The sequence below is a fragment of the Rana temporaria genome, chromosome 4 (assembly GCF_905171775.1).
Source record: "Rana temporaria chromosome 4, aRanTem1.1, whole genome shotgun sequence".
Taxonomy (NCBI): domain Eukaryota; kingdom Metazoa; phylum Chordata; class Amphibia; order Anura; family Ranidae; genus Rana; species Rana temporaria.
Window position 1 is genome coordinate 470,681,914 of NC_053492.1, and position 15,313 is coordinate 470,697,226.

At 43.7% G+C, this 15,313-nt stretch overlaps 1 protein-coding gene across 1 annotated transcript in view; it reads left to right on the forward strand.

Annotated features, from left to right (window-relative positions):
• Nucleotides 1-10,228: 10,228 nt before the first annotated feature.
• Nucleotides 10,229-15,313, forward strand: part of LOC120938086 (MAD2L1 binding protein) — a 7,239-nt gene continuing 2,154 nt past the window's right edge. Inside the window, exons 1-2 of the mRNA XM_040351788.1 lie at nucleotides 10,229-10,391; nucleotides 13,844-14,062. Coding sequence (XP_040207722.1) covers nucleotides 10,263-10,391; nucleotides 13,844-14,062 — 348 coding nt within the window. The 5' untranslated portion in view covers nucleotides 10,229-10,262. The remainder of the gene's footprint in view (nucleotides 10,392-13,843; nucleotides 14,063-15,313) is intronic.

Here is a 15,313-nt window from a genome sequence, read left to right on the forward strand (position 1 = left end):
CTAGCAGTGGAAGTCGTTATCAATCATTAGTTAATACTTGTACCTTCTATCGTGTACAGTGCGCATAGAAGAATGTGACCGAACCATAAAGCGGTGGAAGGAAAAAAAGGCGAACGCCACGAGGTTGGATGGCTTCTATTATAGTTGCATCTGTATGAAATGCCTGGACCTTGCTATAGGTAAAGATATGCAGAAGAAGGCTTCCTAATCTTTATACACGAGCGTATCCTCTGCTGTCACTGGCCCAGATTTAAAGAGCAATTGCGCCTGCGTAACCATAGTTACGCAGCGCAATTGTTTACTTGCCCCGGCGTAACGAATGCTCCTGATTCAGGAACCTCGTTACGCCGACTGCAGCCTAAGATATGCGCGGCATAAGGCTCTTATGCCCGCATATCTTAGGCTGCATTCTTGCGATGGCCGCTAGGTGGCGTTCCCGTTGTGCTCAGCGTATAGTATGCAAATTGCATACTAACGCCGATTCACAACGTTACGCGAGCCCTGCGTACGCAGTTTACGTCGTTTGCGTACGGCGGTTTTCGCGTAAGGCTGCCCCTGCTATTAGCAAGGGTAGCGCAGTAAATTTGCGGGGGCGCAGGGCAAAAACGGTGCCCTGCGCCTACGTAAAAACTGTGCAGATGTTACTGAATCTGGCCCACTCTGTGCAGGCCAATCTTGTTCCTCCACCCCAAACTCGCTCATCCATGTCTTCATCCAACTAGGATGACAAGTAGACATGTGTACTGCCGAAAAATGTGTTCGTTTTTGTTTTCATTTCATTTGTTTTTATTTTTATTGTTTTTTGGGTCATTCGTTAGAATCGCAATTCGTAAATTCAAAAAAAAAAATCGGAGATTTGAAAAAAATTGGAAATTGGAAATAGAATAACGAATGGCGTATCGAAACGAACGGAACGGAAACGGACAAATTTGAAAGCAAATACCAAAACCTATAATTTAATAGCTAGTAATAGTTATTATTAGCTAGTTATTATTTCAGATTTTCAAACTTTCGGGTTTTCAAATTTCCAATTTTTTTCCCCAGTTTTTTTTTAATTTCCGACTTTCTTTTCGAATTTCCGATTTTTTTTCTAATTTTTGATTTTCTTTTTGAATTCCCAACTTGACATTTTTTTTACTTTCCATTTCTTTAGATTTTTTCAATTTTTTTTTTTTAATTTACGAATTTGAAAGGAAATTCCAAAAATCGTAAATTCGACAAAAAAATATGAAACTTTAAGAAATGTAAAAAAATTCGAAAAAAATTGGAAATTTGAAAACCGGAAAATCTGAAATAATACCGTATTTATCGCGGTATAACGGCGCACCCCTAAAGTTGCCCCGAATCCTGTGGAAAAAAAGTTTTTTTTGTACTTACAGTTTTGGTGTCTTGCGCGGCGTCCATCGGCGGCCTCGTCGGGTCCGGCGTCCGTCTGCGGCTTCGGGTGTCCTCTTCGTCGGGTCTGGCGTCCTTCTGCGGCTTGGGGTGTCCTCTTCGTCGGGTCCGGCGTCCGTCTGTGGCTTTGGGTGTCCTCTTCGTCGGGTCCGGCGTCCTCGCGTCCTCCCCGCTCGTTTCCCGCGCCGAGTTTGAATACTGCGCCGACATATACAGAGCGCAGTACACTCGTGTATTGTCGGGCAGGCTCGGCAACTCTCGCGCTGACGTCCTGTACGTCCAGGACGTGAGCGCGGAAGGTGCCGAGACTGCCCGACTATACCCGAGTGTACTGCGCTCGGTATTTGTCGGCGCAGTATTCAAACTCGGCAAGGGAAAGCGGGTATCGGCGTATACCGCGCACCCACGATTTTGCCCTGATTTTCAGGTCAAAAAAGTGCGCGGTATACGCCGATAAATACGGTAACTATCTAATAATAACTTGACTATTACTGGCTATTCAATTATAGGTTTTGGAATGTCCGTTTCTGTTCCGTTCCATTCCAATTTGTTTAGATACGGCATTCATTATTTCGGATAATTCGTAACTTCGGATACATTCGTATTCGTTATGTTCACTAACAGCCAAATTTGAAAGGAAATTCCAATACCTGTAATTTAATAGTTAGTAATAGTTAAGTTATTATTAGTTAATTATTATTTCAGATTTTTGAATTTTCAGGTTTTCGAATTTGCGAATTTACTATTTTTTCGAATATCCGATTTTTTTCGAATTTCTTTATTTATTTATTTTTTTATTTCCGATTTTTTTTAATTTCCGAATTTCCAATTTGTTTTTTAATTTACAATTCTTGTTTTAATTTACGAATTTTCTAATATTCAGAAAAGTTTGTTAAACGGGTTTTTGTTAATTTGGTTATCTCCTTGAAGTTTATCTTTGCGACATAAACAAAACATTTCTGTGTAAGTTTGTCTTATACAATATTAAAAGTATTTGTTGTGATAAAATCATCTAAAAGAAAAGCCACCTGTGATAAAGCTTCTATCAATTTATTTATCAGCTGCCGTGGATGAGCTCTATAAAGAAGCTCAGAAGGATTTCAGAAAACTAGATGCAAGTGTAACCAGAATAGGGAGGCCATCAAAGGAAGTCGTAAGTTGCCATGACATTACTGACTTGGTGTAAATGTAAATCAAATGCTCTCAGTTAACACTCACTGCAGATCGAATGTTATATATTGAAGAAAAAAAATGGGGAAAATACTGCATTATGATGACGGTGTCACTGGAAATAAGTATGATCTTCAGCGCCATCTAGTGGCCATAATGCAGTACTTTCCCTATTCACACTGGGCCAGATTCAGATAGAGATACGACGGCGTATCTCCTGATACGCCGTCGTATCTCTGAGTCCGGCCGTCGTATCTATGCGCCTGATTCATAGAATCAGGTTCCGCATAGATATCCCTAAGATCCAACAGGTGTAAGTGACTTACACCGTCGGATCTTAGGCTGCAATTCCAGGCCGGCCGCTAGGTGGCGTTTCGGGTTTCTACGCGACGAATATGCAAATGACGATTTCCGCCGATTCAGAAACGAACGACCGCCCGGCGCATTTTTTTTACGTCGTTTGCCTTCGGCTTTTTCCGGCGTATAGTTACCCCTTCTATGTGAGGGGTATCCTATGTTAAGTATGGCCGTCGTTCCCGCGCCGAGTTTTGAAATTTTACGTCGTTTGCGTAAGTCGATTCAGAAAAGAGCTGGACGTAAGTTACGCTCACGACGAAACCAATGACGTCCTTGCGACGTCATTTGGAGCAATGCACGCTGGGAAAGTTTACGGGCGGCGCATGCGCAGTTCGTTCGGCGCGTGGACGCGCCTGTTTTAAATTTTACACGCCCCCTAGCCGCGGAATTTGAATTCCGCCGGGGGATTTACGATACGCAGCCGCAACTTTAGAGGCAAGTGCTTTCTGAATTAAGCACTTGCCTCAAAAACTTGCGGCGGCGTAACGTAAATCAGATAAAGATCTAAAGATCCGCTGACCTATCTGAATCTAGCCCACTGTTTTTTTTTCCAACAATTAACATTCAATCTGCAATGAATAAAGCCTGAGCACATTCAGCTTTAGAACATGTAGCATGTTTGTTCTAGCACATCAACCATCACCCCCTGTGCCTCCCGCACATCGGGATCTTCAGGATGGAGATTGGATGGGAATGGCTCAGTAAATATGTAAATTACAGGACTCTTTCATTTTCTAAGTGAACACAGTGAGAGATCGGCAGTGATCCCTCACGGTGTTCATTCATAATTGAAGCATAGTAAACCATGTTTACTATGCTTTAGTTTATGAATGACCAGGAGCCTCTGTCTCCTGTTCATTCATTTGCAGTGCAGCCGAGGCTGAAGCAGGGAACTAGGGAATCTCTGTCCTCAGTCCCTTTCTCTGTCTTAAAAGTGAGACATTAGGGGTCTGTTTAGACCCCGGATATTTTTCCAAAGCCCCCCCAACAGCGTTGTAAAAAAAAAAAAATTGTTATTCAAATTTATTAAAAAGTTTAATTAAAAAAGTAAAAAAAATATATTAAAATGGATTAACAATTTAAAAAAACAAATTAATGAAAAAAAATATAGAAATTGTAAAAAAAAAATAAAGAAAAAAAAATAATTAAGATTTAAAAAAAAATCAAAACTTAAAAAAATAAAAAATAATCTAATCAGAATAAAAAGCCACACCCACTGTTTGCCATTGGTCACCGTCTCCCTGTTAGGGGCCCAGTGCATTACTTTGCCCAGGGGCCCAGAATGCTGTTAAGGTGGCCCTGCTGTACAGAGGGACAGGCAGAGAGCTGAAGGACGAGTCTGCAGGAGCCTGACATTGCACCCATCATCCACTGATCGAAGGTCCAATGCTTTGCAAGCTTCTGAACTCTGCAGAGTCTAACTTCAGCTCCCCGACCCATTATTTCTGAAATCTCAAACAAGCTTTATAAATTCTGACCTTTGCATCCCCCTATATAAGTTGTACCTGTTTATCACGGTGTCATCTGAGGCCAGTCTGCGTATACAGTGTGTAATATTTACAACCACTTAAAGGTGAACCTGGCCTTTAACACCGGTTTTCTTTTTCTTATAGTGTATGAAGATGCCAATCAACATAACGTTTGTAAATAAACATTTACCTTTTTAGCTTAATTTTTGGAATGCCCTATGCTTGTTTTTTTATCATCTCTCCCGATCATCCAAAAAAGGAATGAAATCCCTCCTAACCCATTTCTGTTTTTAATTCTTCTTAAAATGATTCTGTTGTTATTTGGTTCATTGTGGTAATTGTAGGAGTTCTTTGTACATATTGGGCCCTCGGGATAATTCATACCTTAAAGTGATTGTAAACCCTTTACAACCACTTTAACCTACAGGTAAGCCTAGATTAAGGCTCACCTGTCAGGTAAGAACTCCTACCAGGTTCTCAGCCAATGGTAGGAGAACCCAAGGGTAGGAGAACTACAGGTCACATGACTCCTACCAGGTTCTCAGCCAATGGTAGGAGAACCCAAGGGTAGGAGAACTACAGGTCACATGACTCCTACCAGGTTCTCAGCCAATGGTAGGAGAACCCAAGGGTAGGAGAACTACAGGTCACATGACTCCTACCAGGTTCTCAGCCAATGGGAGAAGAACCCAAGGGTAGGAGAACTACAGGTCACATGACTCCTACCAGGTTCTCAGCCAATGGTAGGAGAACCCAAGGGTAGGAGAACTACAGGTCACATGACTCCTACTAGGTTCTCAGCCAATGGTAGGAGAACCCAAGGGTAGGAGAACTACAGGTCACATGACTCCTACCAGGTTCTCAGCCAATGGTAGGAGAACCCAAGGGTAGGAGAACTACAGGTCACATGACTCCTACCAGGTTCTCAGCCAATGGTAGGAGAACCCAAGGGTAGGAGAACTACAGGTCACATGACTCCTACCAGGTTCTCAGCCAATGGTAGAAGAACCCAAGGGTAGGAGAACTACAGGTCACATGACTCCTACCAGGTTCTCAGCCAAAGGTAGGAGAACCCAAGGGTAGGAGAACTACAGGTCACATGACTCCTACCAGGTTCTCAGCCAATGGTAGGAGAACCCAAGGGTAGGAGAACTACAGGTCACATGACTCCTACCAGGTTCTCAGCCAATGGTAGGAGAACCCAAGGGTAGGAGAACTACAGGTCACATGACTCCTACCAGGTTCTCAGCCAATGGTAGAAGAACCCAAGGGTAGGAGAACTACAGGTCACATGACTCCTACTAGGTTCTCAGCCAATGGTAGGAGAACCCAAGGGTAGGAGAAATACAGGTCACATGACTCCTACCAGGTTCTTAACCAAAGATAGGCTGAGAACAAACATTTACCAAAAGTAAAATAGTCCTTTTTTGGGGGTTGAGGACTATTTTACTTTTGGTGGATGTTTGGGGAGAAACAGGACCGCTACATGTTGTTCTTAATCCCAGTACGGCATTTAGACATGTGTACTGCCGAAAAATTCTTTTTTTTTTTTCGTTTTTGTTTTCTTTGTTTTTTTGCTTTTTTAAAAAATGGTGGAAATCCAAAAATTCGGAAATTCGTGAAGTTCAAAAATTCGGAATTTGTAGATTCGTAAATTCGAAAATTCGGAAATTCGGAATTCGAAATTCCAATTTTCAAAATATACCATTTTCGAATTTTAGATTTTGGAAATTTCCAATTTTAAATTTTCAAATTTTCCAAATTTCAGAATCTCAGAATTTCCAAATTTCCGAAATCCCGAATTTTTACATTTCCAAAAATTCGAAAATTCGGAAATTTCAGAAATCTGAAAATTTCGGAATTCCGAAAATTTGGAAATTTTGGAAATTCGGAAAGTTGAAAATTAAAAAATTCGGAAATTCAAAGAATTCCGAATTCGGAAATTAGAAAATTCCCAATTCGGAAATTAGAAGTTTCGGAAATCCAAAAATGTGGAAATTAAAAAAAAATCGGAATTTACTAATTTGCAATTTCAAATCTCGAATTTTCGAAATTTCCCAATTCGGAATTTTCAAATTTCCGAATTCGGAATTTAGAATTTCCGAATTCCCGAATTTTTTTATTTCCAAATTTCAGAATCTCTGAATTTCCGAAATTTCAAATTTCCAAAATCCCGAATTTCTGAATTTCCAAAAATCCGGAAATTTCGGAAATCCGAAAAATTTGGAAATGAAAAAATTCGGAAATTCGGAAATTCAAAAATTCCGAATTCGCAAATTTCTAAATTTCGGAAAATCAAAATTTCGGAAATGTGGAAATTAAAAAAATCAGAAATTTCGGAATTTACTCATTTGTAAAAATGTGTTAAAAACTAATTTGGAACTAAACAAATTGCGCATGTCTAACGGCATTATTATGCTCACTATTGTCCATCTTTGTGTAAGTAACTGCTATATTCAAATATGTCTTTTATAAATTGGTATTGACATGAATACATTTTTTGATGTATGGTCAAATTGTATTGTAGAGCTGTGATACTCCAAACATCTTTGATGAAGGGTTTGAACACCCTAAAACGCGTCAGTTGAAGAAAGTCCCACCGACTCATTTGTAACATCTAGGACATTTCCAGAGCATTATTGTAGGCCGGCTTATATGTTTTTCATTGTTGTATGATTTTGTTTCAATAAAAAGCATTATATAAATATTTGTGCTGTGATGATAAACAGTGCCCGGTAAAATCCCACCAAGACTCGTTATGATGAGACTTCTACAACGTCCGACTGGAAAACGACATTTCGTAATAATAAGCATATAAGTGGCCTTCTGCTTTTTTTCCCTCTTTCTAGGTCCTAAATTTATACTGTTTATCTCATTCTTACTATCCCTATTTTGAATAGTATACTTCATAGCTTACCAAAGCAATGCTATAGTATGGTGCAACAAAAACTCTCATTTTGGTACAACCAAATATATATTCTTTATTACTCTACTATGTCAACTCACTGGATTGTCTTTGTTGTATTTCCAATAAAATCTTTTCTGATTTTAAAAAAAATCCCGCAAAGGGGAATGTAGGTTTTTTTCAGCAATAAAGGTATAGTGGTACGCAGCAAAGTATCCCCGATGCCCCCGAAAAAATTCAGGTGTCAGAATCCAATGGTAGGAGAACTACAGTTCCTATGAATGCTTCCAGGTTCTCATTCAATGGTCGGAGAGCTACAGATAACATGAATACTACCAGGTTCTCAGCCAATGGTAGGAAAACTACAGGTCACATGAATACTACCAGGTTCTCAGCCAATGGTAGAAGAATCCAATGGTAGGAGAACTACAGTTGAATATTCTCAGGTTCTCATCCAATGGTCGGAGAACTACAGGTCACATAAATACTACTAGGTTCTCACCCAATGGTAGAAAAACCCAATGGCAAAAGAACTACAGGTCACATGAATACTACTAGGTTCTCAGCCAATCGTAGGAGAATCCAATGGTCCGAAAACTACAGGTCACATGAATACTACCAGGTTCTCAGCCAATCGTAGGAGAATCCAATGGTGGGAGAACTACAGTTTCTATGAATATTACTAGGTTCTCATCCAATGGTCGAAAAATGACAGGTCACATAAATACTACCAAGTTCTCAGCCAATGGTAGGAAAACCCAATGGTAGAAGAACTACAGGTCACATGAATACTACTAGGTTCTCATCCAATGGTAGGAGAACTGCAGTTCCTATGAATATTACTAGGTTATCATCCAACGGTCAGAGAACTACAGGTCACATGAATACTCCCAGGTTCTCAGCTAATGGTAGGAAAACTACAGATCACATGACTACTACCAGGTTTTCAGCCAATCGTAGGAGAATACAATAGTAGGAGAACTACAGTTCCTATGAATATTACCAGGTTCTCATCCAATGGTCGGAGAACTACAGGTCACATGAATACTACCAGGTTCTCAGCCAAAGGTAGGAGAACCCAATGGTAGAATTACAGGTCACATGAATACTACCAGGTTCTCAGCCAAAGGTAGGAGAACCCATTGGTAGGAGAACTACAGTTCCTATGAATATTACCAGGTTCTCATCCAATGGTCGGAGAACTACAGGTCACATGAATACTACCAGGTTCTCAGCTAATGGAAGGAGAACCCAATGGTAGAACTACAGGCCACATGAATACTACCAGATTCTCAGCCAAAGGTAGGAGAACCCAATGGTAGAAGAACTACAGGTCACATGAATACTACGAGGTTCTCAGCCAGTGGTAGGAGAACCCATTGGTAGGAGAACTACAGTTCCTATGAATATTAACAGGTTCTCATCCAATGGTCGGAGAACTACAGGTCACATGAATACTACCAGGTTCCAGCCAATGGTAGGAGAAACCAATAGTAGAAGAACTACAGGTCACATGAATACTACAAGGTTCTCAGTCAGTTGTGGGAGAACCCAAGGTGGTCTTTTTGATGATCTCCATGTATTCTTAAGTACATTTAAGTAAATTCAGCAAATCTGCTGTTAAAGAGGTGCTCCACCCAAAAGGGAAAGCTCCACTTGTTTGCTTGCACCCCCTCTCCGCTGCCACATTTGCCACCTTTCGGGGGGAGTAGGTACTTGTTTTTGACAGGTTCCTGTCCACACTCCCGGAGACGGTTCCGTGTCAATGTTCGGCTCCCCCTCCATCGCCGGGCAAATTAGAAGGCGCAGCGTGCTTCGCACATGCGCAGTAGGGAACTGGCTGTGACGCAGAAAGGCTTCACCGCCGGGTTCCTTGCTGTCAATGGCGGCGGCGGCAGCTGACCCGAAGTTTCGCTGTGGTGTCAACATCGTGGGCTCCCAGGACAGGTAAGTGTCCAAATTATAAAAGTCAGCAGCTGCGGTATTTGTATTTGCTGACTTTTCATTTTTTTTGGGGGGGCTGGAACTCCTCTTTAAAGTGTGTGCGTATAAAGGCAGGCGTCCCAATACTTTTGGTAATATAGCGTTTATAAAAATATGAATCATGATTAAAATAATATAATAATATAAAACTTATATTAAAAAAGATAAATAAGCTTTGATCTGCCAATCAGATCTCTGGGTTGGCTTGATTGGCTGCTTAGGGAAACACCGCACTTGTAGCCCTTGCAGTGTCACATTCCGCTCCCTATCACAGAATGCTGCGGAAGTGACGTTTTTTCGCCGCCATCTTGCTACACCCCACACTCCTGGACACTGGACAGTAAAGATAGACTGAATAGGTACCAAGCGGACATCTTGTTACACCCACCGGAGTTTTAGATTTGAGACTTATTTTCAACACAAAACGGAGCTTATATGCTTAAAGACAGTATTTGGGAAATCCGACTGACTTTTTTAATGTTAAAAGCAGCAGCAAACCTGATGACCTTACATGTTTGCTCATGTGACAAAAGACCTCTGATTTTCACATTTAACATCTAAACAGACCTTCGGATTTAAAAACACTGTGTTTAAGCATATAAGCTCCGTTTTGTGTTGAAAATAAGTGTGAAATCTAAAACTCAGATGGGTGTAACAAGATGTCCGCTTGCCCCCTTCTCACTCAATCATTACTGTGCAATAGTGTGGGGTGTAGCAAGATGGCGGCGACGGAACGTCACTTCCGGAGCAGTCTGCGCTAGCCAGGGGAATGTGATACACCTGATGAGCTGGGCACTACGAGAGGCTTCTGTCCCCGCACATAGGGGGCCGCCATATTGCCGTTGCCAGATCAGGGAGGGGCTACAAGTGCGGTGTTTCCCTAAGCAGCCAATCAAGCCAACCCAGAGATCTGATTGGCAGATCAAAGCGTGGGGTGTAGTAAGATGGCGGCGACGTAACGTCACTTCCGAAAAAAATCTGTGATGGGAGCCGAATGTGACAAGCCACCTGCCACACCCATTGAGGGTGACGTCAGCGGTACGGGAAGCGGAAGTGACGCATTTGGTTTGAATTGTGATTCCCGGGAGAGAGGAGGCGGAGGAGCGGAGCCGGTAATAGAGCGGAGGGAGAAGGGGGGGATTCCGGGGGTTACATGACGAGGAAATCTGTGATTGGATGTTTTCAGCACCGTGGGTGAAGTCTCCAAGTCTGGACTGTGACCCGCAGCAGCCAATCACATGCCGTGTTTTATTGTGCCACTGCTCAAGGGGAACAACACCTGGACTATGGTTGCCATTAGCAACGGCCCTTCCCCATCAGGAATGCAGAGCTCTGGAAACCGAGTGATGGGACTTTCCAACATTCTGTGTTGTCACCAAGACCGGAAGTAATGGGAAATCCTCCAATGGGTGTGAGAGTTTCCCCTCACTTCCTGTTGGCTCTCTAGGAGAGGAAATCTTCCACCCTTTGACAGATTTCCCCTACTTTTAGAGAGACTTCCTGTTGGGTCTACATGGCAGGAAGTAGAGGAAATCTTCTAAAGGGGACACCTGTTCTGACAGGAGTCACCTCTCGCTCCAAAGGGATTCCTCCTCACTTCCTGTTGGGTCTCTAGGACAGGAAATGAGGGGAAATCTTCCGGTGGGGACACCCTTTGACAGATTTCCCCTACTTTAGAGAGACTTCCTGTTGGGTCTACAGGGCAGGAAGTAGAGGAAATCTTCTAAAGGGGACACCTGTTCTGACAGGAGTCACCTCTCGCTCCAAAGGGATTCCCCCTCACTTCCTGTTGGGTCTCTAAGACGAGAAGGCAGTGAAAACATTCCAGTGGGGACATCTGATGTGACAGGCATTTTTTCTCACTTCCCGTTGTGTCTCCAGGACAGGAAGTAGAATTTTTTTTTCCCCCAATGGGGACACCTGACAGGAGTTTTCTCTAACGTTGGAGGGTTTAGCTCTCACTTCCTGTTGAGTTTTCAGGACAGGAAATGGAGGTGAAGTCTTCCAGTGGGGACACCTGTTCCGACAGGAGCTTTCCCTCTCTCTGGAAGGATTACCTCTCACTTCCTGTTGGGTCTCCAGGACAGGAATTGAGGAGGAATCTTCCATCGGGGACACTTGTTCTGATAGGAGTTTCTTACTTCCTGTTGTGTCTCCAGAACAGGAAGTGAGGGGCAATCTTCCAGTGGGGAGACCTGTTCTGACAAGAACTTCCTTTAACTTTGGAGGGATTTCCTCTCACTTCCTGTTGGGTCTCTAAAACAGGAAATGAGGGGAAATCTTCCAGTGGGGAGACCTGTTCTGGCAAGAACTTCCTTTTACTTTGGAGAGATTTCCGCTCGCTTCCTGTTGGGTCTTTAAAACAGGAAATGAGGGTAAATCTTCCAGTGGGGACACCTTTTTGACGGGAGCTTTCCCTTACTTTGGAGAGATTTCCTCTCCCTTCCTGTTGGGTCTCTAGGACAGGTAATAAGGGGAAACCTTCCTGTGGGGACACCACTTTCAAAAGAAGCTTCCTTTCACTTTGAAGGGATTTCCTCTCCCTTCCTGTTGGGTCTCTAGGACAGGTAATAAGGGGAAATCTTCCAGTGGGGACACCTCCAAGGATGCTTGCTTTCCCTCACTTTGGAGAGATTACTTCTATTCTCCTCTTGGGCTTCTAGGCCAGGAAGTGAGGGGGAAGCTCCCAGTGGGGGACACCTGTTCTGACAAGAACTTCCTTTTCACTGTGGAAAGATTTCTTCTCGCTTCCTATTGGGTCTCTAGGACAGGAAATGAGGGGAAATCTTCCAATGGGGGTCACCTTTTTGACAGGAGCTTTTCCTTACTTTGGAGAGACTTCCTCTCACTTTCTGTTGGGGCTCCAGAACAGGAATCGAGGGGAAACCTTCCCATGGGGACACCTCTTTTGACACTTTTGGAGGTATAACCTCTCACTTCCTGTTGGGTCTCTAGGACAGGAAATGAGGGGGAAATAGGAGCTTTGCCTTAATTTGGAGAGACTTCCTCTCACTTTCTGTTGGGGCTCCAGAACAGGAAATGAGGGGAAACCTTCCCGTGGGGACACCTCTTTTGACAGAAGCTTCTTTTCACTTTCGGAGGGATAACCTCTCACTTCCTGTTGTCTCCGGGACAGGAAATGGGGAAGAATATTCCAGTGGGGACTTTTGATCTGACAGGAAGTTCCCCCTCATTTTGGTTGAATTTCCTCATTTCCTGTTGGATCTCTAGGACAGGAAGTGAAGGAAATTATTCCAGTGGGGATATTTGATGCGACAGGAGCTTCCCATTACTTTAAGGGATTTCCTCTCACTTCTTGTTGCGTTTCCAAGACAGGAAGTAATTGAAAATCATCCTACAATGTCTGTTCTGACATACGTTATCTCTAACTTTAAAAGGATTCCTTCTCACTTCCTGTTGTTGTGTCTCCAGGACAGGAAGTGGGAGGAGATCTTCCAGCGGGGACACTTGTTTTACCAGGAGCTTCCCCTCACTTTGGAGGGGATTTCCTCCCACTTCCTGTTGCGTCTCCAGGACAGGAAGTGGGAGGAGATCTTCCAGCGGGGACACCTGTTTTACCAGGAGCTTCCCCTCACTTTGGAGGGGATTTCCCTCCCACTTCCTGTTGCGTCTCCAGGACAGGAAGTGGGGGACACCTCTTTTGACAGAGGCTTCTTTTTACTTTCCCAAGGAATAACCTCTCACTTCCTGTTGTCTCCAGGACAGGAAATGAGGAAGAATCTTTCAGTGGGGACTTCTGATCTGACAGGAAGTTCCCCCTCATTTTGGTTGAATTTCCTCTCCCTTCCTGTTGGATCTCTAGGACAGGAAGTGAAGGAAATGATTCCAGTGGGGATATTTGATGTGACGGGAGCTTCCCCTTACTTTAAGGGATTTCCTCTCACTTCTTGTTGAGTTTCCAAGACAGGAAGTAATGGGAAATCTTCCAACGAAGACACGTGTTCTGACATGAGTTATCTCTAACTTTAAAAAGATTCCTTCTCACTTCCTGTTGTTCAGGACAAGAAGTGGGAGATCTTCTAGCGGGGACTTGTTTTACCAGGAGCTTCCTCTCACTTTGGAGGGGATTTCCTCCCACTTCCTGTTGCGTCTCCAGGACAGGAAGTGATAGGGAATATCCCCTCATTGTGGCACAAAAAAAGGAATCTGTCACTGGCGATAAAGTTTTGGCTTTCAATAAACTTCAAGATAACCCCCTCAAATTGGCGGCGCCTGCAGAGTTTTCAGGTGGGTGGAGTCACTGTGGCGTCCCATGATTCTCCAGAGAGGGGGTGGGGCACCTAGGGCATGAATTGATTACACAGACACCAATTGCCCTCTGTGCAGTACAGACAGTCCTTATTGCAGACACATTGATCATGTGCTTGTTATGCGTGGGGCCTCATCACATGTATGAAATAGGAACTGCCTGCATTGCTTTATAGCAGCCAATCGGAAGCTTTTAATACCAGGCCAGACTAGTTCCCATTGATTGTTGGGGGGGAGGGGTACAGCGGGCGCTTCCTAGTCCAGCTTTCCTCACCGATGTCTCTTCTCTTTGCAGATTATGGAGAAGGCGGATCAGCCGACGCGGAGACCCCGCAGTCGCCCGAACAGACGCGGCTCCAGAGAGGACAATCACGTGTCGGTGGCGTTCCCGGGACGGGTGACCAGAGAGAGCTGCTGCCGCTTCACCTGCGAGCTTCTCAAACACATTCTGCACCAGAGACACCAACTGCCCCTCCCCTACGAGGAGCTACTCCGCTTCTGCCAAGAGCAACAGGTGAGGGGGGGGGGAGGGGCCTGATCCACACCAAACGCGGTGACAACGGGGCGCATTTTCTGGGAGCATGCTGCCTGTCATGTATCGTAACCCCTTCACGCATAAACCTTTTTCTGACATTTGTTGCGCACAAGTTAACTGCTTGCCGACCTGCCGCCGTCGTTTTACGGCGGCAGGTCGGCTCCCCTGCGCGAGAGCCCGTAGCTCTACGTCGGCTCTTGCGCTGGCCACTAGGGGCGCGTGCGCGCCCCCAGAGGCGCACGCCCCCGACTCCCGTGCCCGGCGGGCATGATCGCCACCGGGCACACGCGATTGCTCGTTACAGAGCGGGGACCGGGAGCTATGTGTATAAACACACAGCTCCCGGTCCTGTCGGGGAGAAATGCTGATCTTCTGTTTATACAATGTATGAAAAGATCAGTCATTTCCCCTAGTCAGTCCACCCCCCTACAGTTAGAACACACCCAGGGAACATAATTAACCCCTTCCCTGCCCCCTAGTGTTAACCCCTTCACTGCCAGTGGCATTTTTATAGTAATCCAATGCATTTTTATAGCACTGATCGCTATAAAAATGACAATGGTCCCAAAAATGTGTCAAAAGTGTCCGAAGTGTCCGCCATAATGTCGCAGTACCGAAAAAAAATCGCTGATCGCCGCCATTACTAGTAAAAAAAAAAAATATTAATAAAAATGCCATAAAAATACCCCCTATTTTGTAAACGCTATAGCTTTTGCGCAAACCAATCAATAAACACTTATTACGATTTTTTTTTTTTAACAAAAAATATGTAGAAGAATACGTATCGGCCTAAACTGAGCAACATTTTTTTTATATATATATAATTTGGGGGATATTTATTATAGTAAAAAGTTAAAAATATTATTTTTTTTCAAAATTGACGCTCTATTTTTGTTTATAGCGCAAAAACTTAAAACCGCAGAGGTGATCAAATACCACCAAAAGAAAGCTCTATCTGTGGGAAATAAAGGACGTCAACTTTGTTTGGGAGCTACGTCGCACGACCGCGCAATTGTCAGTTAAAGCGACGCAGTGCCGAATCGCAAAAAGTGCTCTGGTCTTTGACCAGCAATATGGTCCGGGGGTTAAGTAGTTAAAATCCGTATTTTTGCTAGACCATTACTTGGAACCCCCAAACATTATGTACATATTTTTTTAGCAGAGACCCTAGAGCAGGGATATGCAATTAGTGGACCTCCAGCTGTTACATAGTTAGTCAGGTTGAAAAGA